Below are 26,482 nucleotides of genomic sequence, written 5' to 3' on the forward strand. Positions count from 1 at the left end.
ATACCTGCTTCAGACTAGTCCAGCTGCATCACCAAGTGGTTTGAGTGCATGCAACATTGCTTAGATTTCTCTGGTAAATAATAAAAAAAAAAGTAATGTTCACTTTGTTTGTAAATATAATACTTTTTGTACATCCGGAAACACAGCACACCCCTCGTGTAACTGAAACTTTGTAACCCAGATGTTTCGAGGATATTTATTTTTATTTGGAAATCTAATTCTGAATGTTGCATTTCCAAATGGAAGTACAGAGGTCTCCCTTAAATTCCCTTACACATCCATATCTGCTGATTCCTATTCCACAGTTTTCAAGTATATCTTGGCTGTTTTTCCGCCTAAACGGAAGTTTAGTCGCACCTAGGCGATAGCTTAGGTTGCTGAGTTTAATCACGGATAGGCGAGTTGAGACACAACTACATACTCAGCATGCAATACACACCTCCACCACTGGGTGGCTAATGCTCCACTAATCCAGTATTTTAGTGCGAATAGCGGTGGAATGACCTACAATACAAGCTCTGGCAAATGGTCAGTGACGACTGTAATGTTAATGTACACATGACCAATGGTCAGACGATGAGGGTCAATTAAAAAAAATAACGTATTAAAACACTTGTCAATTGCCGTCTTACTGAATGTGAGCGTCCAAGTCCCGTAGACAAAGCAATAGAGTAAAAATTAATATAGTGTATGCAGATGCAACTAATGTGTGAAAGCAATAATGTAGTTCATTGACGTTAAAGTGTGTACAGTATACTGTATGTTTTGTACAATATGAGCGTCCAAGTGTCTTAACGGCATAAACAAACACAAATGGGAAGGAATCACTGCTTACAGTACTTTTACATATGAGCTTGTATATCTTCCATGCAGTGGCATGGGCAAGTGGTAAAGTCTTCAGCCTCCCATGGTGAGAGTCCCTGGTTTGATTCCTAAAAGCGCAAGCGTGTTTTTTTTTCTTACACTCACTTTATTATTTTTTTTTTTAATCTATTGTAATATATCTTCACATTCAATAGAAGTGTGCACACAGGTTTTACATAAATCAGGGTAAATCTGCAGGAACGACTTATTCCACTATCTAAAATACACATCAGCAATTAGGACCCATTAATATAAATTAACATATTCTGATGCAACTAACTGTTTGAGCAACACAGTACTGTAGATCGTCGGTGTTAGAGAATCTGTGTTGCACTTTATGAGAAGGGATCACTGCTACTGTACCATTTATACATCTATCAAAGCGACTGCAGTTCTATATCTGATTTTCGCATGCAGTGCAATATTGTGTTGTACATTTATTGTAACCTGACCACCCTCCCTGTCTACTATATGAACTGTGCAGGCTCCCAGTGGGGGAAGTGGGATGGGGATAGAGGGTGGTGCTGGCTAAATACCATGTTCTGCAATATGAGCATCCAAATCCCTTAATGGCATAAAAATATACCAAAGGGAATGAATCGTTGCTTACAGTGCTTTTACACATGAGCTTGTATATCTTCCATTAAGTGGCGTGGGCAAGTTGTGAAGTCTTCAGCCTCCCATGCTGAGTGTCCCGGGTTCGATTCCCAAAGCGCGAGTGTATTTTTTTTATTTCTGACAGTCACTTTATTAATTTATTTTTTTAATCTATTGTAATATACCTTCACATTTAACAGAAGTGTGCACACTTCTAGTCATTACAGCAGAGTATGCTACAAGCTGTTCGTGCTATTTAGTACTCAAATACAAAATACTGTACAGAGATGCTAAGCATGATGATTTGGCATCCAGGAACTTAGGGAGGAGCTTTTATCTCTCCCCATTATACTTAAAAAGATAACACTTGCCGCTGTAGCCTTTACAGCAGAGTACGTTACAAGGTGTTCGTGCTATTTAGTACTCAAATGCAAAATACTGTAGAGATGCTAAGCACAGTGATTTGGCATCCAGGAACTTAGGTATGAGCTTTTATCTCTCCCCAATATACTTAGAAAGATAACACTTGCCGCTGTACGTTACAAGCTGTTCATGCTATTTAGTACTCAAATGCAAAATACTGCACAGAGATGCTAAGCACGGTGGTTTGGCATCCAGGAACTTAGGGTGAGGCTTTTATCTCTCCCCATTATACTTAGAAAGATAACACTTGCCGCTGTACGTTTCTAGCTGTTTGTGCTATTTAGTACTCAAATGCAAACTACTGTACAGAGATGCTAAGCATGGTGATTTGGCATCCAGGAACTTAGAGAGGAGCATTTATCTCTCCCCATTATACTTAATACTACGGGATTTGGACGCTCACATATCCCTAACATCAATAGACTATACTGTACCTGTAACACATTTGTTTGCATTCTGTATATGTTGTACTATTTGCATCTGTACTGTATATACTGTTATTTACTGTATGACATACTGTAGCATATTGTAGTGTAATGAGAAGCACCAGTAAAGTAGTTCTTACGCTGTAGTTCAGTATTGTATTTTAATGGAGACCAGACGCATGCGCAATGGTGATTTTAAAAAGCGACATCTGGTGATCGCAGGTATTACACTCAAAGGTGACGCCAAGCGCTCTGTGCACCTGCCTACGACTAGGTGTGCCTCCTTGCGCCCAGGCACACTGCGTATGCCCGATCGCGACTAACGCCTCAGCCAGCCAAGATAATGGAGGCTCCATCTGTATGATGGACTATGGTACACTTGTAATTATATATTTTTTTTAATAATTATAATGATTATATAATTATTGATTCTCCAGAGAGTAAAAAGTAAATGGAGAAGGGGACATAACCTGCATGTGGAAATCCAGTGTACATTAAATTGACTAAATGGATGAGTGGAATCCGCTACTCCTTTCATGGTCCACATGATCCACTTTACTGTATGATAAGAGAGGAGGGAGAAGTGACACTTGTCCTTTAAACAGGCAGGTGTGTTGGACTAGCTGAATAGTGCTTATATCTTGTGTTCTACAATTTATAAAATACAGCAGGAGTTTAAATTATTTAACATCTATAGGAACTTTCTGGATTGTCATACAGTATGCTGCTCTTCAGTTCCTGGTATATATCTCTCATGCACCTAAATATACTGTAATTCTGCTGGCTGGCTGAATTATATCTTTCTCCATGTGTGGCTTTCTCCATGTGTTGTCCCAGCCTAAATACTATTCAGTTAGTAATTAGCTACTCAATCACCCCACCATAGTGTCTCCGATGGCCCCAAGAGACACAGCAAGTGTGACTGACAGTCCTACAGCTGGGATATCTAAACAAGTTTGACACCTACATTGCAAACAATACAGGAGTATGTTAAATCAGCAGTAAACAATGACGCTAACACATACACTACACATGGTGCCTAATTAAAATGTAACATGCATTTTTTGCATGTGTGTCTCCTGGTGTTATAAATAACAAGTAAAAAAATGCTAAAGTTTATAGCAATACCTCAACTTACCTCATAGGTTATTTCAGTCAGTCTTTGCAGCCAATCGTCCAGCTGAGTGAGCAGCTCAAGCCCTGGGTCCTTTTTTTTCAAAAGGCCTTCAATGGAGTGCATCATGTCTTGTAAGAATAACTGGCGAATTGATTTCAGCTGTTGGTCCAGAGTGGTGCTGCTACAGATGTTCTCCAGAGCAGACCATGTCCATCTGGGGGTTAGAAAACAACATAGCTGAGAGAAGGGATTTTTGTGCTTAATAGAGATGTATCCCCTTACATCTTTTGAATATGCCATGCAGCGGGAGATGTCTGGCGTGAGTGAGCTGACAGCTCACGTGCCACTCTGTTAGCACTGGACATCTTTTTCTGCCGAAAAAGCATCTTATTTGTAATGCATCGCTATGCAAATACTGTAAGACGCCCAAGCAGACTTTGATTACAACAATGATATGCAGCATGACTAAATTCTGTGTGCATCTGCAGCTGTATCTGCATATGCAATGGTATCAGTAGCGGATCTTGCCACGGGCAAGCAGGACTTTTGCCCGGGGCGCCGCCTTCCGGAGGGCGCTGCACCATGGCAAGATCCGCTACTGCTGTGCCCCCCTTTGCCCGCTGCCCGCTCTGAAGGGAACTAGACGCGTAGCGTCTAGTTTCCTTTCATGGAGAGGACTTTTACTGTGCGGTGTGCGATGATGTCATCACGCACCACACAGCAAAGGTCCTCTCCACGAAGGGAACTAGACGCTATGCGTCTAGTTTCCCTTCGTGGAGAGGACCTTTGCTGTGCGGTGCACGATGACGTCATCACGCACCGCACAGCATTTCAGCAGCGCTACTACTGTACAGGGGGCGTAACTGACCACGCCCCCTGTATGAAGCCACACCCCTATTTCTCGGCCGGGGCGCAAAAAGGCATAGAACCGGCCCTTAATGGTATGTTACAGTTTTCTAGGAAAATACTGTAGCGTAGCATTTCATATGCAGATACAGCCGCTGTCAGACACAGCTATACTAGAAGGGCTGTTTAACGTGCCAAGAGGCTAGATGTAAGTGGACACATCTATATTAAATCCCTTTCTCCGCAATACAAATTCAGGACCCTATAATCATTATTGAGGTCTCTCTAGTATACATTCCAGAATGGCAGGAGATAAAGTAGAGCCTTCACACCTGCAGCTGCTCCTTCAATCAAAAACACTATATATTCTTATTTTTAAATCCAATAATTTTTTTCGAGTTTTGCAATTCAAACATACATTGAGTAAACAACGCATATACAACACTAACAGCTTCGGCTAAATGTAATAGAGTGAGAGTTTCAGAAAGTGAGAGATTTGGTAAGGTTTTTCAGATTTTTTTAAAGTGGCAATAATTTACACTGCAAAACCAGGTTGATCTTGATGTGTAAATGATTGCCACTTTAAAAAAAACTGCAAAACCTTACCAAATCTCTCACTTTCTGAAACTATCACTCTATTACATTTGGCCCCTTGTGTCATTCCGTTCATTCAATAAAATAAATTTGTCTATACATAATAATCAGTTGTGGTCTCTGAAGTTCCTCCAAGTTATTCTGAGCATACAACCCAAATTAATGAAATATTGAGTAAATTGGATAAGAAACATTCGTAATTATTGCTCCAATATTGGATAAAAAAATCTAATGTGTGTCTTTTAATGTCATACAGTTTTGGCCAACCATTTATCATTATCATGCGAGTGGTCTCAAACAGAATAACAGTAAACTTTTTTTTGTAAAAAATGTGGCCTAGATGGTCAAGTTTACTCATGTCACGGGACATTTATAGTAAGGAGACGTTAACCATCTATCCCATATTTGGAGGTATTTGGCTTCTGTCTTCCTGGACACTACTTCATTGACCAATGAGATCCACGCACCTGTAGTAGGACCAGATTTAGCCATCCACAATCTAGCTACACAAACTTTTGCCAAGGTACATAGATTAATCACATAACATTGTGTACATCTATCTATCACATCCTCTTCATAGGCTGCCAAAATACACATTTGTGGGGTACAAACATCCATAGGATTCCTGTGAGAGTAATAATTCTAATAACAGCTGTACAGAACGAGGCAATCACAGGACATGTCCACAATAAGTGCTGATAATGCTGGTTTATATACAGGAATGAAAAGCTATACCTTAAACACACTTTAAATACACTTTACCATGAAGCCGCTGCGGCCGCTATACTTAATACACACTCTACGTACTCTTTACGCTGTTAGCGTAAAGAGTCCCGTACTGTGTACGGACTTTGCGCACAAACGCCGCGCTGACGGTACAAAGTACACACAGCGCGTACACACCCAGAGATACACCGCAAACCCTTAACAGCTATGCAATGCGATAATAATACCCTTTAAACCTTAGCAGGGAAAGGAAGACACGACACCAGATTGTAATTAAACTGCTGGGTTCCGACACCACAGCATATTATTACTGAAAGGGGGTTACAATATATACAATACAATACTACAGAATAATGGCTACAGTCAATGTTACATACTTGTTTGGATTTCGCCGCGCTACCCAGTCTGGTCCTCCGTCATCTAGATAGATAACTTTGTGAGTCTTGTGTCTGACCAGGCCTGCAGCAGGCTCTCTTTATGCAATTCTTCCAAAACCTAACACAATGGATACTGTAATCTCTTTGTCCATTGGACACAGGGATGGTCATTTACAGTACAGGAGAGGTCATAGGTCGGTTTGAATAGGTGAGCGATGTTTGTTCCAACTGCTCTTGTGGGTGTCTCCTCTGGATTCCCGCCGCATACATAATGTACAGTAAATACAGTTTATATCTATATTCTGCTCCTGCACATAACTATTCGCAGGAACATGCGATCTTCTTTAAACCAACACCGGAATATTACCCTTACAATACCCTACGGCTGGATACCAAACACCACCTTATAACCTTGTTCTGTCCCCTCCTATCCTGGAAAGGTGAATCCCTTTGTTCTGTTACCATTTAAACTGCTGTAACTTACTGATGTGGTGCAGGGAGACTATGTGTACATTGTGCACTATTTGGATTAAATATGTAATGTGTTTTGATAGCTTTCCATGCGTTCACAAACTCTACCGTAAATACTCATACCACGCGCTAATGCGCAGGACCGCGGGAGCGACCATACGCAAATTGCAGATATGTGCACGCATGGCAGAATAAGTACGCGCACGGAGGCCATCTGTGTGTAGTTTGTACTTGATGTGTGTACTGCAATATTTTTCGACTTTGACAGTCCACCCTTTGGCAGTCACCAATAACTGCCACTATCTAATCAATAAACAGAAAAATATCTACACAATATCTACAGAAATTTGGATGGTCGGGGAAGAGTTGTAGGTGGGAAATTTATGACCAAGTGGGATAGTAAAAAGCATGTATGTATGAATCCATGTCTGAGGGGCATGTATCATCGTGCCGTATATGTAATAAGCTTCGAGGTATTGCGAAGTATACATTAAATCCTTCTCATCCCGTATTAAGGGTCTGTAAATGGGGCAACAAACACTACCGAGCTCTTTTTGGCTTCTTGTTCCAACAAATGGGGTGCACATTTAGTTGATGATACATGGAGGGGGAAACATATGTGAGTGCTAGTATATGTGGATATCACCTGTCGACTATGTGTGCCATTAGCTGGCGGTTGCAGAGATGAAGATAAGACACATATATGAAAATACATTCACATAAACATTTTGGGTAGGGCTGACGTCTTTTTCCGGATGGATGTATATGGGCAGAGGGGGAAACAAAAGAAAAACGGGTGAAAGAAACAGGCCATGGAATTCATTTGCAATCCTTATCATAACACTGTCTCTATGGATGGGTCATAAATTAAATCTGCTGCTATAACAGCGCCCTCGCTCCTTAGACTCATCAGAGTTGTGCCGTGCTTGCGCCACATTAGAATTCTAACACACCTAAATATCGAACCAATAATTATGACGACTCCCAGGATACATAGGAGAAACTTCCCTACACTCATGATGACATTCTGAGCTCACTCTCCTAACCCTGAGAACCATTTGCGTGGGTTCAACCATGAGACACAGCCGGTTAGTTCATTACTCACAGTCGCTAAGGTAAGGTTGTGCTTCCTCCTGAACTCCCACTTCAACTGCAAGATATCGACCATCTTTTGATCGATGATCTCCGTGGGGTCGTCAGTGCTGTTCGTAATATACGTACAGCACTTCACACCATATTGAGTTGCCAGAGTAACACAGTACCCACCTGTCACGGCTGTGACATAATTAAGGACCATCCTGTGCTGAATCAGTTCCTTCTTGTAAGCTTGTAACTCCCTTCCCATATACCTGAAGGTGTCATCATACATCTCAGTGATATTATCTATCAAGTTCGCTAGCGCATGGATATACCTATAATTTATAATTCCTCTGGCAGTACGGGTGATGTCTAATGCGAGAAGGAATTGAATCCCGTTGGATTCGTGGATCAAATCAGAGGCTGCGTGCTCTGCCCTATCTGTGAGGTGTCTCTTGATGATGTGTTCATAGTGAGTATGAGTATAAGGAGCCTGAGCACTGCGGTGAACATCTTTCATCTTATCATGGGTTATGGTCATGACCTCTGGCAGTACTCTCCCAATATAACACAATCCCTCTGAGCTCGGGGCAAGCCACTTGTACGCCTTCCTCCCACATATGAAATAGGCATCATCTGGGAGAACATAGGGGACAAAATATAACATCACCATATTACAAATTTTCCAAGTAAAGAAACCAATCCCTAGTTCTCCCATCTGCTCAGTACAAGTATCGGGCTGGATGATATGAGCACAATACCCTGGCGATACTTTTCCAACCCACATGGTCTTGCTTCCACGAGTATACCTATACCGGAAATACCTCCCACTGTTGGCTATTTGGCGTACAAGTTCAGAGTCTATGGGTATCCTATCAGCTCTGTGTGAAAAGGTAATTGTCTGGTTACTCCACGTCACTTCCCAATTTCCTGGTTTTTGGTAATTGTAAATATTAAAGCACAGTAAGGACCTGTCTACATGATACTGGTGGAGCTTCAAGCTAGGGGGCCTAGAGATAGTGAATTTCTTGTCCACCGGTCTCCCACCCCGCAATTTGAGTACCTCATCTATTGCTAAAGGGTACGGTACTAATCCTGACTTGCTCTGACCTTGAGGTACCTGTGAGCACACCCAGCATTCTGTCTGGTTTAAGACCTTACCCACTAGTGAGTGGTAATCAATCAACGGATGACGGCCCATGTCGATATTAAGGTTGTACTGACATCTCTGGATGCACCCATCCTCAACTATATTCTCACAATCCCTACAAATACAATATTCATCAGACAATAACCCCTCACAGTGCCTCCGAGTTCCCTGGCTACCAGAGCGCTTACTGATGCCAGCCTTTACTAAAGTGATGCGCTGATCCTGAGATCCTACAAATTCATACTTGCCATCAGAACCCATTCCAGATCCCTGCTCGACCTCTCTGGGACCCTCACCAAAACAAACTGCCTTATAAAAACCAGAATTACTAACAGAACCCGAAACGCAGTCTCTTGTGATCGATCCATTTCGTTAGGGGAAAGGAGGAAAATAAGAAGGAGAAAAGAAAGGAAAAATGCAGGGGGAGGTGAAAAAAGAAAGTGGTACGACAACCGTTCTAGGTCTTGTTACTCTCTGTGCTCAGATGCCCTTCAACAGTCCTGCCTCTCAACTTTCCCGGAATACACTCCAGTGATACGAGATTCTCTACACTCTGCTCTTTGTCACGAGTTCTCTCCGGGTCAGCGACCTTCTTGCAGTGGGATGAGTGGACCCAAGTCTCTCTTTCGGCGACCTTCAATGCTGTCGTGCTAACAAGACTTGATATGGTCCTTCACACCTGTCTATGAGGCAACCTGAGCGTAAGAAGTTTCGAATCATCACATAATCCCCAGGTTCAATGTCATGACAATTACTGTTCGGTAGGTTGGGAATCACCAGCTTTAAATTTCTTTGCTGATTTCTCAGCTGCTGGCTCATCCCAACCAAATATTTCACAGTCACTTCATTATTACATTTCAAATCATCCTGGAGGTCTATCATTACATGAGGTTGTCGACCAAAAAGAATTTCAAAAGGTGATAGGTTAAGGGGAGACCTGGGAGTGGTTCTGATGCTGTACAACACTAGTGGCAAAGCTTCTGGCCACGACAATCCAGTTTCAGCCATTAATTTGCTCAGCTTGTTAGTGCTGTTCACTCTCTCCACCTTTGCACTCGCCTGTGGACGGTACAGAGTATGCAGCTTGCTATTAATTCCCATCAGTTTGCACATGACCTGAAAGACTTCACCTGTAAAATGGGTACCGGTCACTTTCAATTATTCTAGGGATACCATATCTACACACAAATTCCTGCACAATTTTCTTTGCAGTGAATGTAGCAGTATTTGTGGCAGCAGGGAACGCTTCTACCCAGTTGGAAAATACATCAATACAAACTAACACATATTTTTAAATTCCTACAGGGTGGTAACTGTATGAAATCGATTTGTATTACCTGAAAAGGTCCGTCTGTCGGAGGGATATGGGATGGCTCTGTTGGTATTGACTTTCCAATATTCTTCCTCAAGCAAGTAAAACATGTCATTGCTCTCTTACCTGCATGAGAAGAGAATCCTGGCGCACACCAGTAGGCTCTTACCAGCTTGCACATACCCTCTTTGCCCAGATGAGTCAGACCGTGTGCTGCCTCAGCTAGACTTGGAAGATATGCTCTGGGGGCCACTGGCTTACCATGTCCACCTGTCCAAAGTCCTGAGGACTCCTGGCCATACCCCTTTGACCTCCAGACCGCCTTTTCCTGTAATGAACACAAATCTTGCATTTCAATTAATTTTTGTGTATTGTGTTGAATGTCATCAGTGATGTGATGTTCATTTGTATGGGGGTGCTGGCTGCTGATTTAGCAGCTTTGTCTGCCCGGCTGTTACCAAGTGAAATTGGGTCTTGGTTGTAAGTATGTGCTTTGCACTTGATAACAGCCACTCTGTCTGGTTCCTGTATCGCCGTTAGAAGTCTTTTTATGTGGGACGCATGCGCTACAGGTGTGCCAGCTGCCGTCATGAAATTTCTGAGGCGCCATAGGGCCCCGAAATCATGCACTACTCCAAAGGCATACCTAGAATATGTGTATATATTAGCTGACTTACCCTTGGCCAATTCACATGCTCTGGTTAGGGCGACCAACTCAGCAACTTGTGCTGAGTGCGGTGGGCCCAGGGGTTCAGCTTTTATGATACCTCTGTCATCTACAACTGCATATCCAGTACACAAGTCTCCCGATGCTGTCTGTCTGTGGCAACTACCGTCAGTGTAGAAGGTAAAGTCAACTCCTTCCAGTGGGTTGTCACTGATGTCAGGTCTCGCTGTGAAAGTCTGATTCAGGTATTCCATACAATCATGCGTATCAGTATCTGCACTAAATCCTCCTTCACCATTATTCTCATCCTCCACCCTTTGTGCCTGTCCAGGCACAATTGGCAAGTAAGTTGCAGGATTTAGTGAGCTGCATCTCTTAATGGTGATGTTTACCGGGGCCATCAGTGATAATTCCCACTTTGTAAACCGAGCAGATGAGACATGTCTGGTTTGGGCTGAGTTCAGTAAGGCTGATACTGCATGAGGTGTATGAATGGTCAGGCCATGTCCTAACACTACGTCCTCGCTTTTACCTACCAGCAAAGCTATCGTTGCAACACTTCGCAAGCAAGTGGGGAGAGACCGCGCTACAGTGTCCAACTGTGCACTGTAGTATGCTACCAGTCTGCTGGCATCACCATGTCTCTGTGTTAAAACCCCTGCCGCGCAACCTGCACTTTCGGTACCGTACAATTCAAAGGGCTTCTCATAATCTGGCATACCTAATGCAGGTGCCTGTGATAGGCACTGTTTGAGTCTCTCAAATGCCAGTTCGGACTCATCTGTGTGCGAGACCCGTTGTGGTTTGTTTGAAGAGACCATGTCTTGCAAAGGTAAAGCCAGTATAGAGAACCCTGGAATCCATTTTCGACAGTACCCACACATTCCAAGGAAAGTGCGGATCTGTTGTTGCGTTTGTGGCAGAGTCATGTCGCGAATCGCCTGTATTCTATCAGCGGTGAGGTGTCTAAGTCCTTGAGTCAAGCAATGTCCCAAATATTTTACCCTGGTCTGGCACAACTGCAACTTATCCTTTGAAACCTTGTGTCCCGTTTGGGAAAGATGAAACAGAAGCTGTTTCGTGTCTTTCAAGGACGATTCGAGTGAGTCAGAACATAACAATAAGTCATCGACATACTGTATTAGCACTGATCCAGTCTCAGGTTGAAAGGATTGTAAACAGTCATGCAAGGCCTGAGAGAAAATACTCGGGCTGTCAATGAAACCTTGGGGAGGTCGAGTCCAGGTGCACTGTACTCCCCTGCAGGGGCGTATCTACTGTTTGGCGAGGATGGCACTCGCCAGGGGCGCCCACCGAGAGGGGGCGCCGCCTGGCTGTGCCACCCGCGGCCAGTGCTGTCTGTCATCTAAGCTCACTGATGCTTTTTTTGTCTGAGAAGTATCAGCGCTGGCCGAGAGGGAGCAGCAGCGAGCACTAGCTGATGTGAAAAGTGCAGCGCCAACCAAAGGTGTGGGGGGGGGGGCAGCCGCAGGTGAGATGGGGCACTTGCAGATGATGCGGAACCCGCGGGTGGGGGGCAGGACTCCCGCAGCATATGTGCACGGAGGGTGAAGGGGGTCCGAGTGCCTGGAAACCTCCCCCTGCGCTCCGATCTATCAGTGCACAAGACAGATGTTGAAGCTTCAGCTTCAGTCCGGGCGGCCGGCAAGACAGGCTGTTTGTGTATGTGTAGTGCACAGCCTCTTTAGAATTACGTGGAGGCTGGGCTGACTAAACATAGGGGGAGCTGCTGAGTCACTTCCTCACCCGGCCAGCTCCTCTCAGGCAGTTCCCATGGGCCTTTGAGACAGAGACAGAGCTGGCCGGGTGAAGAAGCAGGAAGTGACTCTGCAGCAACTTTGTGGCTCGCGTGCTGGAGGGGAGCTGGCTGATCGGGTGAGTGCTGAGAGTATTCCCACCTCATGTCTCTCTCTCTCCCTGTCTGTCTCTTTCCCCGTCTCTCTCTCTCTCTCCATCTCTCGCCCTGTGTCTATGACTCTCTCTCCATCTCTCTCCCTGTGTTTATCTCTCACCCTGTCTCTCTCTCCCTGTGTCTCTCCATCTATCTTCCTGTGTCTGTCTCTCTTTCTCTCACCATGTCTCCTCCTCCCTCCCCATGTCTGTGTGTCTCACTCTCTCTTCCTGTATCGGTCCCTCCCCATGTCTGTCTCTCTCTCTCTGTGTCTTTCCCTCCACATTTCATTCACTCCACATCTGTCTCTCTCTCTCTCTCTCTCTCTCCACATCTCTGTCTCTCCATACCCATGTCACACTCTCTCTCCATAACTGTCTCTCTCCCTCTCTCTGTCTCTGTCTTTCTCCACATCTCTGTCTGTCTCCCTGCGTGTCTGCCGCTCTCTGTCCCTGTCTCTCTCCCCCCATGTCTGTCTGTCTCTCAGCTTCTCTGCATGTCTGCCGTTCTCTCTGTCTCTCTCTCCCTCCTCGTGTTCCCCTCTCTCCCCATTTCTGTCTCTGTCTCTCCCTCCCCATGTCTCCTTGCCTTTGTGTGTACAGAATATCTCTTACACACACACACACACACACACACTTGAATTGGGTTGGAGTTTCCCATATATGTGCTCGCTCTCTCTCCTCTCATATCTGGAAACCCCCCCCTAAAAATTCTGCGTTTGCCCCTGCGCGCGAGTGGGGGGCAAGACACGCACCCACTGGTGGGGGCACCCGCCGGAGGGTCACTTGAAGATGAGGGATGATGGGGCAGGGCACCCGCCAGAGGGGCATTCACAGATGAGTGGGCACCCATGGGGGGCGGGACGGGCACCCATGGCAAAAACTGTCAAAGGTCTTTGTAGCATTTACACACAGTACAGGCTGACCGATGCTGCACCTGCCCCACTACTGCCTATCAATTTATAGTATGACATGCAGTGGAGCAGCTATGTCTGAAAGCCTGTACTGTAGTGCACACCACAGTAAAGTCTCTGTAATGTACCTCAGGGGACTTTCTTTCAACCACGGCAGGCATAGAGGATCAGATGTCCAACAAGGCAAGCTTCTCCACCTCCTCCTAGGCAGAAGTGAGCCAGAGCAGAGACTTTACAGCTGCACCCAGTGACCTTCCCCTTATCTCATCCCTAACGTGACCAGTGGTGAGGTGACTACTGGGAGATTTTCATAGTGACTTGGCACTCAGCGGCTGAAATCTTGGAGTCTGGAGAGAAGAGGAGCCTAAGGTGTGACAGCAGCATCTTGGAAGAGGCCCTGATAAGCTAAGTGTGTTTAGTCTGCTTTAGTAAGTTTAGTGGTTTTGTGTATGTATCCTCAGTGTTCCTGCCCTCACTCTCCCTGTAACTCCCACTCAGTATCCCTGCCCTCACCCTCCCTGTAACTCCCACTCAGTATCCCTGCCCTCACCCTCCCTGTAACTCCCACTCAGTATCCCTGCCCTCACCCTCCCTGTAACTCCCGCTCAGTATCCCTGCCCTCACCCTCCCTGTAACTCACCCCTCAGTGTCCCTGCCCTCACCCTCGTTGTAACTTCCCTCTCAGTGTCCATGCCCTCAACCCCCCTGTAACCCCCCTCAGTATCCCTGCCCTCACCTACCCTATAATTCCCCCTTGGTGTCAAATCCCCCTCAGTGGCTCTGCCCTCACCCTACTTGTAACTCCCCCTCAGTGTTCCTGCCCTCACCCTCCGTGTAACTCCCCCCTCAGTGTCCCTGTCCTCACCCTCCCTGTAACTTCCCCTCAGTGTCCCTGCCCTCACACTCACTGTAACTCCCCCTCAGTGTTCTTGCCTTCAGCCTACCTATAACTTCCCCTCAATGTCACTGCCCCCACCCTCCCTATAATTCCCCCTCAGTGTCCCTGCCATAAGTAATCCTGTAACCCCCCTCAGTGTCCCTGCCCTCCCCCTCCCTATAAATTCCTCCTCGGCATCAAATCCCTCTCAGTGGCCCCGCCCTCACCCTCCGTATGGATGGTCTTCTGTTTGCCGGCGGCCGGGCTTCCGACTCCCAGCATGCCAGCTCCGGAATCCCGACCGCCGGCATACCGACATCTATTCTCCCTCTTGGGGGTCCACGACCCCCCTGGAGGGAGAATAGATAGAGTAGCGCGCCACAGTGCCCGCAAGGGGCTCATTGCACTCGCCCAGCTTGTCGGTATGCCGGCGGTCGTGTCGGTATGCCGGCGGTCGGGATTCCGGCGCCGGTATGCTGGTCGCCGGGAGCCCAGCCGCCGGCATACACTACTACACCCCTCCGTATAACTCCCCATCAGTGTCCCTGCATACACCCTCTCCTTTAACTACCCCTCAGGTTCCCTGCCCTTTCCCACTCCTGTGACTCCCCCTCTGTGTCCAAAGGGGGGTGGGCGCCGGTCCCTTACTTTGCCAGGGGCGCTCAGGCCCCTAGATACACCCCTGCTCCCCTGTATGTAAAAGCAAAAAGGTATTGGCTGTCAGGGTGAAGAGGGACAGAAAAGAAAGCAGAACAGAGGTCAATGACAGTGAAAAATTTTGCCGTACAGGGAATTTGCATGAAGATGACAGCTGGAATGGGAACTACGGGGAATTGGCTCTCAACTATCTTGTTTATCCCCCTTAGATCCTGCACTAGCCTGTAACCCCTCCCCCCACTCTTTTTCACAGTGAAGATGGGACTATTGGCGGTGCTGGACGTCCTGACTAGGATGCCCTGCTGTAGCAGCCGCTCTATGACAGGGTACACTCCTAATTCTACCTCTGGCTTCAGAGGATACTGAGGGATTTTTGGAGCTGTCCTACCATCTTTTACTTGTACTACTACTGGAGCTACATTCGCCATCAATCCAGTGTCTTGTCCATCTTTGGTCCAAAGGGAACCCGGTATTTGTGAGATCATTTCCTCTACCTTTTATGGACACTTGTCTATAACAGTAGAATGCGACATTAGCCTTTGAGGGGTGTCTAATATATCTTGTACTTCTTGAGCGTGGTTCCCAGGTATATCCAAAAAGACACCCTCAGGAGTACAATATATGACACACCGCATTTTACACAATAAATCTCTGCCGAGTAGATTAGTCGGAGCCGATGCAGCCAGCAGAAAAGAATGTTTGGTTTGCAAAGGCCCTGTCGTAATCTCTGCCGGTCTACTCAAAGGGTATTGTTGCACAGTTCCTGTTACTCCCATTGCCGAAATTGTTTTACCCGTGGTTTTTATACCTATCGTTGAATTTAACACTGACCTGGCCGCCCCTGTATCTACGAGAAAAGGTAATGGTACACCAGCTACATCAACCGTTGCCTCAGGTTCACTACCAAGGCTAGCAATCAACTTCACTAGCTGCAGACTACAGGTGTGGCCCAACCCCTATTGTGTGTTGAGACCCTCTCGCAGCGCATTGGCAGCTACAATATGTGAGGGGGGTAGCTGAGAATTTTCGGAGGCATGCGAGTCTCTCCTTGGTGGGTACCTCCTTGTTTCCCCTGCATGTGGCTCGTAATTTCTCCTAAGTGGTCCCTGATCCCAATTATGTGCATTGTAGTGTGGTTCATATCCTGGTCTAGGGGGTCGGTATACATTATGTGTACCTTTATTCTTACATTCCCTCGAGTAATGTCTTACCTAGTAACAAGCATAGCATGTTACTATACGTGACTTACCATCAGGGATCTGGGGTTTCGGCTGATATGGCTTTTTGGTAAGTGCGTCTATAATCACTGTCATCAGCTTTTCCCCCTGAGACTCCCTGTGCTTACTGATGTTCCTGTCGTGCTCGATAGCGGACTCTCTCAATGCAGCCACCGAGATACCTCTCCAGTTTGGTAGAGAGGTCTGTACCCTTGCTCTTAATGCCTCTTTTAACCCGTCCATTAATACAGTCACAGCTACCTCCCCGTGATGCGCATTATCTTTTATGTCCTCAATCCCAGTGTATCTAGACATTTCCTGCAGTGCTCGATGGAAATATTCGGATGCCATTTCACCTTCCTTTTGTCTTATGGAAATGATTTTATTCCATTTGACAACAGTAGGGAAATATACTCCTAATTGCAGATTGATTTGCCGTACATTCTCCTGATTGTATTCATCAGTGAGAGGTACTTCTGCGTCTTACTTACAATCAGTTATGAATTTTGCGAGGTCAATATTTGAGGGTAAACATACCCGTAGCACTGTTCACCAATCTTTGTTCATGGGTTCGTTGGCGTTACCTAACTCTTTAATGAACCTCTGGCATGCGACTAGATCTTTTCTGGGATCGGGAAATTCTGACATAATTGACCTAAACTCTGCTCGGGACCAGGGACAGTGCATGGCAATGTTCCTGATGGGAGTGACTCCCTGAGCGTCAGTCTTCCCATTGGGGACTGCAATCACCCTGACAGGATTTAATTCAATTACATCATTCTGGTTTGATTCTACAATGTGGGGAGCTATTGTCTCTGCATAATGTATGGTACCGTACTTACCTGTGGACACGACCTCACTTATCCCTCCGCTAGGGGGCCTGACTACTGCTCTTGTTGGTTGGGCCATGCCCACCTGAGTGTCCTGTATGGTGGCTGCTAGAGAGAGTGCCGATATCGTGCTGGGCTCATCTTCCTGCTCGCAGTCCTGGGAAAAATTTAAAATGGGATACAGCTGGCAAGGGTTAGCGTTAGTACATTTATCAATTACTCTCCTATCCTGTACCAATGTACCATTGTCTGTAGCCACTTTCTCCCCCACAATATATGGTGGTGGTGGTGCGGTCGCCATTGTTTTCCCGCTAGGTTTGGAACCTGCTGCGCATCCCCCTCCTGTTGCCATAAATTTAAACAATCTGTATGTCTAATCCTTTGTTTCTTGAATTTTACCAGACATATCCTTATCCTTAAGTTCTGTAATACCTCTGGTTCAAAGCTGCCCACCCTAGGGAATGGTACCCTATCTTTGTCAGTCATACGTACCCATTCAGACAAAAAGTCTTCCGTGCGTGATCCATATTTACCACACATAACAAACCTCGCTGACCCCTTGGGCCGCGGCTCTTCAACCTGAACCCTGGCTACAAAACGTCCACCGCTTGTGCAATTAGATCCCATCGCTGACTTTTTCCTTTTTACGCAATCCCCAATGCACAATACGAATAGACGGTGAAAGTTCTTAGAGCGCTTTCACCCACTCCTTCTCCGCTGAGTACCACGACTCACTCCAATAGTGACCACCGCGAACCCAGTGAGGCCCCTATCTGGTTTCTATTCACTGGAACGGTTTAGGAGTGACTTACCTATTCCAGTGAATATACACCGCTGGAGATTTTCCTGAGAGACCAGCAAAAACTCCCTATACACTTATACACAAATCACGCTTGCGTATGCTCTACACAGCGCTAATGATACCGCGATTTTATGCAAAAGTTCGTAAAGGGGTATCAAGTTGCGCTGTATATATCGCACCCACAAACGCGCGGTCCAATTGCACAGCGTATAGGTACTTGTTACCTATCTGCCGTACAACCACAGGTCAATGTACAAACTGTGACCTTCAGCCCGGAGCGTAATACAAAAACCTTTTTACTTCAATACTTCGCAATACTTGTGCACTATCACGCTCCTTTGCAAATCACCTCACGATTTGCGTATTAAACTTTATACTAACGTGAGTCAGCCGCCTCACGCCACCAAGCCTCCACTTACTTGATGTACCACACGACGGGATCCCGAATTCCCTGGGTTCAAATATCCACTCACTCCTACGTTCGCTCACTCAAACACACTTTGTTTTTCTGTACAGAAAATTTGGATTCATTCAGGTTGGCAGCTTTACCCCAGAGGCAATTTAAAAAACATTTTTTTTATACTAATCTGCTTTAGAAACGGGGCAGTTTTGTGCTATTGTAGCATGGCTACTGTCCCACCTTTAAACTAAACGAACTATCGTGTGGTTTTATTATGCGCACACAACCCTACGCAAGCTTGCGTAATTACGCAACTGTGCGTACCTCTATGCCACGTGTGCGGCCTTGTGCCACGTGCACGTTTTTGTACGCTGTCCTCACGTTCCGTACCACGTGTACCAATGTGCGTACGCAATAAAACAAATCACACAACTTCTACAAATGTGAGCAATACTAACTATAATCGCTCACTTAAAACAACAGTTTCTTTCTGTATAAACCTTTACAACCAGGCCAGACTGCGTTTGTGCTTTACACTTACTTCCTTAAACATTTATTTTAGTTTTAACTATATAGCAACAAAATGTAACCGGTTTCACACAGATCTAAATGAATCTAACAATTTGAGTCTTATGGCAACAATGTGAGAGGGTATACAAAGGGTATAAGTGCCTTTTGTTGTGTACGCTTTTGGCGCCCAAAACAAATTCACAGATTTTTAAATAGCTTTTTTCCTGTTTACTTTACGGGTTCTACCAGCATCTCTACAAACCATATAGAGCAGACGTCATCTAATCAGCACACAAGTAGGGTTTTTAGTGTATCCACCGACCAAGAAAAGGTTACGTAGGATACTTTCTGTCCACCCTTTTGCTGATAGATTAAGTCTGCTGTGACCTGTTAGGCTGTGAGTATGTGGAAACCCTGACGGAGCCCCCAATTGATAATGCTGATTTATATACAGGAATGAAAAGCTATACCTTAAACACACTTTAAATACACTTTACCATGGAGCTGCTGCGGCTGCTATACTTAATACACACTCTATGTACTCTTTACGCTGTTAGCGTAAAGAGTCCCGTACTGTGTACGGACTTTGCGCACAAACACCGCGCTGACGATACAAAGTACACACAGCGCATACACACCCAGAGATACACCGCAAACCCTTAGCAGTTATGCAATGCGATAATAATACACTTTAAACCTTAGCAGGGAAAGGAAGACACGACACCAGATTGTAATCAAACTGCTGGGTTCTGACACCACAGCATATTATTACTGAAAGGGGGTTACAATATATACAATACAATACAACAGAATAATGGCTACAGTCAATGTTACATACTTGTTTGGATTTCGCCGCGCTACCCAGTCTGGTCCTCCGTCATCTAGATAGATAACTTTGTGAGTCTTGTGTCTGACCAGGCCTGCAGCAGGCTCTCTTTATACAATTCTTCCAAAACCTAACACAATGGATACTGTAATCTCTTTGTCCATTGGACACAGGGATGGTCATTTACAGTACAGGAGAGGTCATAGGTCGGTTTGAATAGGTGGGCGATGTCTGTTCCAACTGCTCTTGTAGGTGGTCTCCTCTGGATTCCCGCCGCATACATAATGTACAGTAAATACAGTTTATATCTATATTCTGCTCCTGCACATAACTATTCACAGGAACATGCGATCTTCTTCAAACCAACACCGGAATATTACCCTTACAATACCCTACGGCTGGATACCAAACACCACCTTATAACCTTGTTCTGTCCCCTCCTATCCTGTAAAGGTGAATCCCTTTGTTCTGTTACCATTTAAACTGCTGTAACTTACTGATGTGGTGCAGGGAGACTATGTGTACGTTGTGCACTATTTGGATTAAATATGTAATGTGTTTTGATAGCTTTCCATGCGTTCACAAACTCTACCATAAATACCCATACCATGCGCTAATGCGCAGGACCGCGGGAGCGACCATACGCAAATTGCGGATATGTGCACGCACGGCAGAATAAGTACGCGCACGGAGGCCATCTGTGTGTAGTTTGTACTTGATGTGTGTACTGCAATATTTTTCAACTTTGACAGTGCCAAAAAGCGCCATCAGGTGAAGCATACTTTGGACAATTACCTTCACTCCTACCTCCTATCCTTACCAAAATCTCAGGTGTAATGTAAACTCTGTGAAGTATAAACAACTGAATTTGTTGAAATCGAACCGCTGTAGTAAAAACCCGGGGACTACCAAAAGCTGCTTTCCATAGATCTTGTGTTAAGGGGTCTAAATCCCCCTCCCATTTCCCTTTAAGGTGTATCAAATCTTCACCATGATGAGATGTTAGTAATGTTGAGTAGACTGTGGAGATTAGATGTCTATGACCAAGTGAAGTAAGTAGTTCCTTAATTTCCTTAACAGGTGAGTCCTGTATACATAAAGGAGTTCATTTGAATTGAGTCACACAAGCATGCCTGAGCTGAAGATAAAGGTAGAAATAAGTATTTGGGACATTAAATTCTGTTCTCAGCTGCTCAAAGGTTCGAATAGCTCCCTCTTGGTATAAATGCCCAATCGTGAAAATGCCCCAACTACCCCAGATCTCACGCAACCATAGTTGAAGTAGTTCCCCAAAATCTTCAGTACCCTCTAGAGGGAAATTGGATCCTGACCCTCCTGCCAAAGAGTAATGGCGGCTTGTTTACATACCAATATTGCTTGTTTTACTATTGGTATTTTGATTAGTGTGACATTGCCATTCAATAATAAATTCAAGGCCCAGGCATATGCCCAGCTACCAATATAGTGGGCAGAGCTGTACCTGTCCTATCTCGTACCCATTCTACAGTGTGGGCAAGCTGAGCCGCTAGATAATAAAACCTGAACATAGGAAGAGCTAACCCTCCAGAGCCTCTTGGCCTAGTTAAGGTGTTCAGTTTAATCCTCACCCACTTGCTAGACCAGACAATAGGGGATAGGAGGCCATCTATACGTTAAATATCCTCTGAGTAATATATATTGGGGAGTGCTGCAGGGCATAAAGTAGCTTTGGTTGGGCAGTCATTTTGATAAGATTTACCCTACCAGTAACCGTGAGGGGTAAGTTCCCCCACATAGTTACACGGGAACGCAAATATTCCAACTGAGGCATGACATTCAGATCCACATAACTGGCTGGTTCATTAGTAACCCAGACACCTAAATACTTAAAAGAGTCTACCCATCGTATTGGCAGGGAAATTAGGATTTTCTGGGCATGGGCCTTTATAGTGAAGTATATATGATTTATCCCAATTTATCATCAACCCAGAGTATTCACCAAACTTCTAAACAACAAAATTACTGAATACTTCAGGCGCTATACACTTTGGGAGTCCCAAGAAAATCTCATCTAAGTCAAAGACATAAATAAATAAAGAACATCATAGTGTAGACATATCCGTGATTTCTTTTTATCAAAATAGATGTCTTTTCTTGGACTCTTACCGCATGACAAGTCTACCAATTGTAGACTATTCAAGTGTGTGGGAGCGGACACCGCCGTGACGTACAAGAGAAGAGAACAGTTTAATAGTGTAACTCTGTAATCTCCACCTTTGTGCGATCCACCAAATCCAAATATAGGGGTGTATTCAATAACTGTCGGAAGCTGCCGTCTTGTCGGAAAGACAGCAGCTTCTGACTGAAATAGGTCGGAAAAGGTTCCGACCTATTCAATAGGGGCTGATTTTTTCAGACAGGTCGGGAATTCCTGACTTGTCGGAAAACACGTGGATTGGTGGAACAGCCACCGATCCATGTGCTTCTGTTGGAAATGGGGCGAAATCCGACAGGTTTTGTCCCCTTTTCCGACAAACTCAATCCGACTTGAAAACAAGTCGGATTGAGGTGAGAAGAGAAGTGGTGCTGTGGGCGGCTGGGGGAACTGAGATCGACGGCCGGTGGGGGGACATGTCTGCGGCGGCGGGGGGAGGCGCTGCAGGGAGAGAAGTGCCTTGCCGTCCCCCGGCCAGGCACCTCTCTCCCTGCAGCGCCTCCCCCCGCTGCCGCAGACATGTTCCCCTACAGCCAGCTCCTCCTGCCACCGCCGATCTCTGCTCCCCCCCGCCGCCCTACTTACCCCCACTGCCGTCCCGCTCTCGCCCACCGCCATCTGCGCACCTGGCCGCTGCTGTCAGCACATCTGCAGCCACGGACAGCAGCGGCAGGACGGGTCCCTGTGTACGCCCAAATCCGACAGTCGGATTTGGCCGCCCATTGAATAGGGGTTGTCGGATCCATTCCGACAACTGCATGTCGGAATGGATCCGACTCTTATTGAATATACCCCATAGTCTCTTACCCTCAGGAATAGTCTACCATAAATGTAGACAACCACACATTTAGACTGGGGCGGGCAATGCCAGCCTCGTTATCCACCAATATTCCACCAGGTATATATAATAAAAAAGGAAAAAGCTTCCAATAGTATATTACCAGATTTAATCAAATAAAAATATCCATAAAAAATATGTTTCGGGTGTGACAAACATGCAAGCAGACAATAACACATGTGCGAATTTCCACAGGCGTCCCTGGAAATAGATGGTAAGTTCCACAGCAACAGTCCACTGGGTCTCCGCTCCTCCTCAGCAACGCATTTCAAAACCGGTAGATTTCTTTATCAAGGCATACCTTGATAAAGAAACCTACCGGTTTTCAAACGCGTTGTTGAGGAGGAACGGGGACCCAGTGGACTCTTGCTGTGAAACTTACCATCTATTTCCGGGGACGCCTGTGGAAATTCACACATGTGTTATTGTCTGCTTGCATGTAGACAATACCATTTGATAAGAGTTCATTTGGATTCACTGTTTTTATTTTTTATGGATATTTTACTATTGGAAGCTTTTTACTTTTTTATTATATATGCCTGTTGGTATATTGGTGGATAAAGGGGCCGGCATTGACAGCTCGAGTATAAATGTGTGGTTGTCTACATTTATGGTAGACTATTCCTGAGGGTAAGAGACTATATTTGGATTTGGTGGATCGCACAAAGGTGGAGATTACAGAGTTACACTATTAGACTGTTCTCTTCTCTTCTATGTCACACCCGAAACATATTGGAGGATCATAATTGAATCAAAAATTGTAATCGGCGGTGTCCACTCCCACACACTTGAATAATCTACAATTGGTAGACTTGTCATGCGGTAAGAGTCCAAGAAAAGACATCTATTTTGATAAAAAGAAATCACGGATATGTCTACACTATGATGTTCTTTATTTATTTATGTCTTTGACTTAGATGAGATTTTCTTGGGATTCCCAAAGTGTATAGCGCCTGAAGTATTCAGTAATTTTGTTGTTTAGAAATTCTCTGGAGGTAACAAGTGATATCGTCTTACTGGGTGTGGGCTGCTTGAGTACACTAGCACTATTGGTTCTAACTAATATCTTTATACATTTATTCACCAAACTTAGTGATAATATCCAGAATATATGGCATAGTTATATTATATTGTGAAACAAAGAAAAGGATATCATACGCGTATAAGGCAATTTTATCAGCTCTATACCCGATAGTAAATCCTGTTATCGCAGAACTAACCCGTTTGAGGCAGGCGAAGGGCTCTATTGCCAGGGCGAATAGAGTAGACGTACGGGGGCATCCCTGCCTAGTGCCTCTGACCAGAGAAAAGAAGGAAGATATATACCCATTGATCGATACTCTCGCAACAGGAGCTGAATATAATAGTTTAACCCATTTAATAAACCCCGGGCCAATCCCAAAACAGTCTATGGTCTCCTACAGGAATGCCCACTCCACCGAATCAAACACATTAGTGACGTCCAAGCAGACTATGAATGACACAAGTGTGGACGTCCTTAATTTATCGACATGGATTTACCCGACATGAAGCCGGTCTGATCGCCATGTATCAATTGGCAAATGACCGAATTCAGCCTAATTGCCAGAACTTTGGCCAAAATTTTACTAGCTACAGGTATAAGAGAAATTGGACGATAAGAATCGACCTGCCTAGGATCCTTATCCAGCTTTAGCAATACTACTATCAGTGCCTCCGACATAGATCGTGGCAATGAGCCCTGCTCAAACAAATCATTAAACAGCGTCAGAAGTCTGGGTACATAAAAGTAATTTTTTTTTATTTTTTATTCAGTTCAGTAGGTATACCATCTAAAGCAGGTGCCTTGCCAGCCGGAAAGGATTTAACGGCGTTTTCTATCTCGACAGCCGTGAATGGAGAATCTAAAAATACCCTCGCCTCTTGTGTTAATACGGGCATAGTTATAGTACGTAGATACTCTCTTATCTTGGGTACATTATATTTTAATCCTGACCCATACAGGTTTGTGTAATAATCAAGAAATTCTGATGCTATATCAGAGGTTTGAGTACGTAAGACATTGTGACTTCCCATTATTCCTACTACTGTGTTAGCAGTACCCTCAGCTCTAGCAAGCTTGGCGAGATAGCTGCCTGGCCTATTGCCTGTGGCATACTGTGAGTGCTTAGTAAACAGCAATCTATATTCAGCCTTTTCAACAAGACATTCTCTCCACAGTCTCTGAGCCACCAACCATGTTGATTTAGAAGTGTCAAGACCATCGAGTAAATAAGTAAATCAAGTTTCAGAGGATCTACATAATGCTTCTAATTTTGATTCCCTCTTCCTATAGAAGGCCTTGAGGCCTGCAATCCAATTAATTAGTGTGCCCCTCAAAAAGGATATGTAAACATCCCAGAGGGTTGAGGTGGTAGCCGTACCAGTATTTATTTCTAAAAACTCCCTTCATGCAGATTCCAACTCTGAAACCTAAACCCATACATGTAAGCCAGAACGAGTTAAGTTTCCAGAAAGTCTGCCCCTTTTGTGCCCTGAAATCTATTTGTACCACCAAAGGAGAGTGGTCCGAGATGCCCCTATTTTCATAGGTAATGGTCCGAACCCTTGTCAGTATATCACGTATCACTCGGGACAGATCAATTCTGGAAAATGCAGAGTAAGGGGGAAACAGGAATACTGCTTAGTATGAGGACGCCTCTCTCTCCATGCATCTATCAGCCCCATTTCCTTTACCATTTACCAGCGTGGAGAATTGTCCTACACTGCGCCCGGACCTGATGATGACCTACTATACCTATCTAGTACAGGATTCATCACATTATTGTAATCACCATTACATATCGCAGGAACATCAGGGTGCAGGGCCATAAACTCAGCTATCTTTTTAAGGACATCGTTGGAGAAAAGGGGCGGGATATACACAGCAACCAACAATAAGGATACAGCATGAATTTTGCATTTTAGGAAAACACATTTTCCCCAAGTACAGAAACCCCTCTAGAAGCAGACGTATGAGTAGAGTGGTACGCCCACCCCACCCACATTTTCTTAACAGAGAGAACTTTAGCTCCAACCACATGAGTCTCAATTAGACAATTAACATCTGAATCATACTGCTTTATTTGTCTGAGCACGAAAGCCCTTTTGATTTTATCGTTAAGACCTCTCACATTCAAAGAGAGAAAGTTAACAGTAGTGGAAGCATAAAAGTAAGTATACACAACAATAGAACAATCATCCAATAGTGCAGGAAAGAGCCACCTAATCAGGTACCACGAAGCGCATAGAAAGAACGACATGGGCAAGAAAAATAACAAACTAACCCCTCCCTCCCACAACCTCCCACCCTGTATACCATCCCAAACTACAGCATACCTAATCCCAGAAAATAGAAACAAATACCCCTCCCTAAACTAAACTATGCAGAAAGCAATAACACCTAGATTAGGCAAAAAATATAATGACTACAGAACAAGGTGCATCCAGTAATTAAGGCATAACCACCAAACCCAAACTTTAAGATCAACACAGTTAAGTCCAAAAAAAGGTAAACCGATTGACGTAAGCCACAGCCATGGCGTTGTCTGACTGTACCTGAATGGCTCGGCCTTGGAGCAGAGGAGCTGCCTGTAGCAGAGCATTGTATATCACTCCAGTATGTTTATAGGAAGACAGGCTTCGAGGTGTGACCACTGGCCCTGGAGATGTTTTCCATAGGTTACCACTCCCCAGCCTCGAAGGCTGGCTCCTTTCCTCTATGCCCTCCCTCACAGCTCAGTCTAGGAAAACCATGCCGGAAGGAGATGGACATACTTGAGAGGAGGATACAAGATAAACAATGAGTGGTGAGGTAACGAACCAGAACACATCAAAACAAC

At 45.0% G+C, this 26,482-nt stretch overlaps 1 protein-coding gene across 1 annotated transcript in view; it reads right to left on the minus strand.

Moving 5' to 3' along the window:
- Window positions 1-26,482, minus strand: part of FER1L5 (fer-1 like family member 5) — a 926,196-nt gene that overhangs the window by 326,859 nt on the left and 572,855 nt on the right. Inside the window, exon 23 of the mRNA XM_063929941.1 lies at window positions 3,448-3,640. Within this exon, the coding sequence (XP_063786011.1) occupies window positions 3,448-3,640 (193 nt within the window). The remainder of the gene's footprint in view (window positions 1-3,447; window positions 3,641-26,482) is intronic.

The sequence above is a fragment of the Pseudophryne corroboree genome, chromosome 6 (assembly GCF_028390025.1).
Source record: "Pseudophryne corroboree isolate aPseCor3 chromosome 6, aPseCor3.hap2, whole genome shotgun sequence".
Classification (NCBI taxonomy): domain Eukaryota; kingdom Metazoa; phylum Chordata; class Amphibia; order Anura; family Myobatrachidae; genus Pseudophryne; species Pseudophryne corroboree.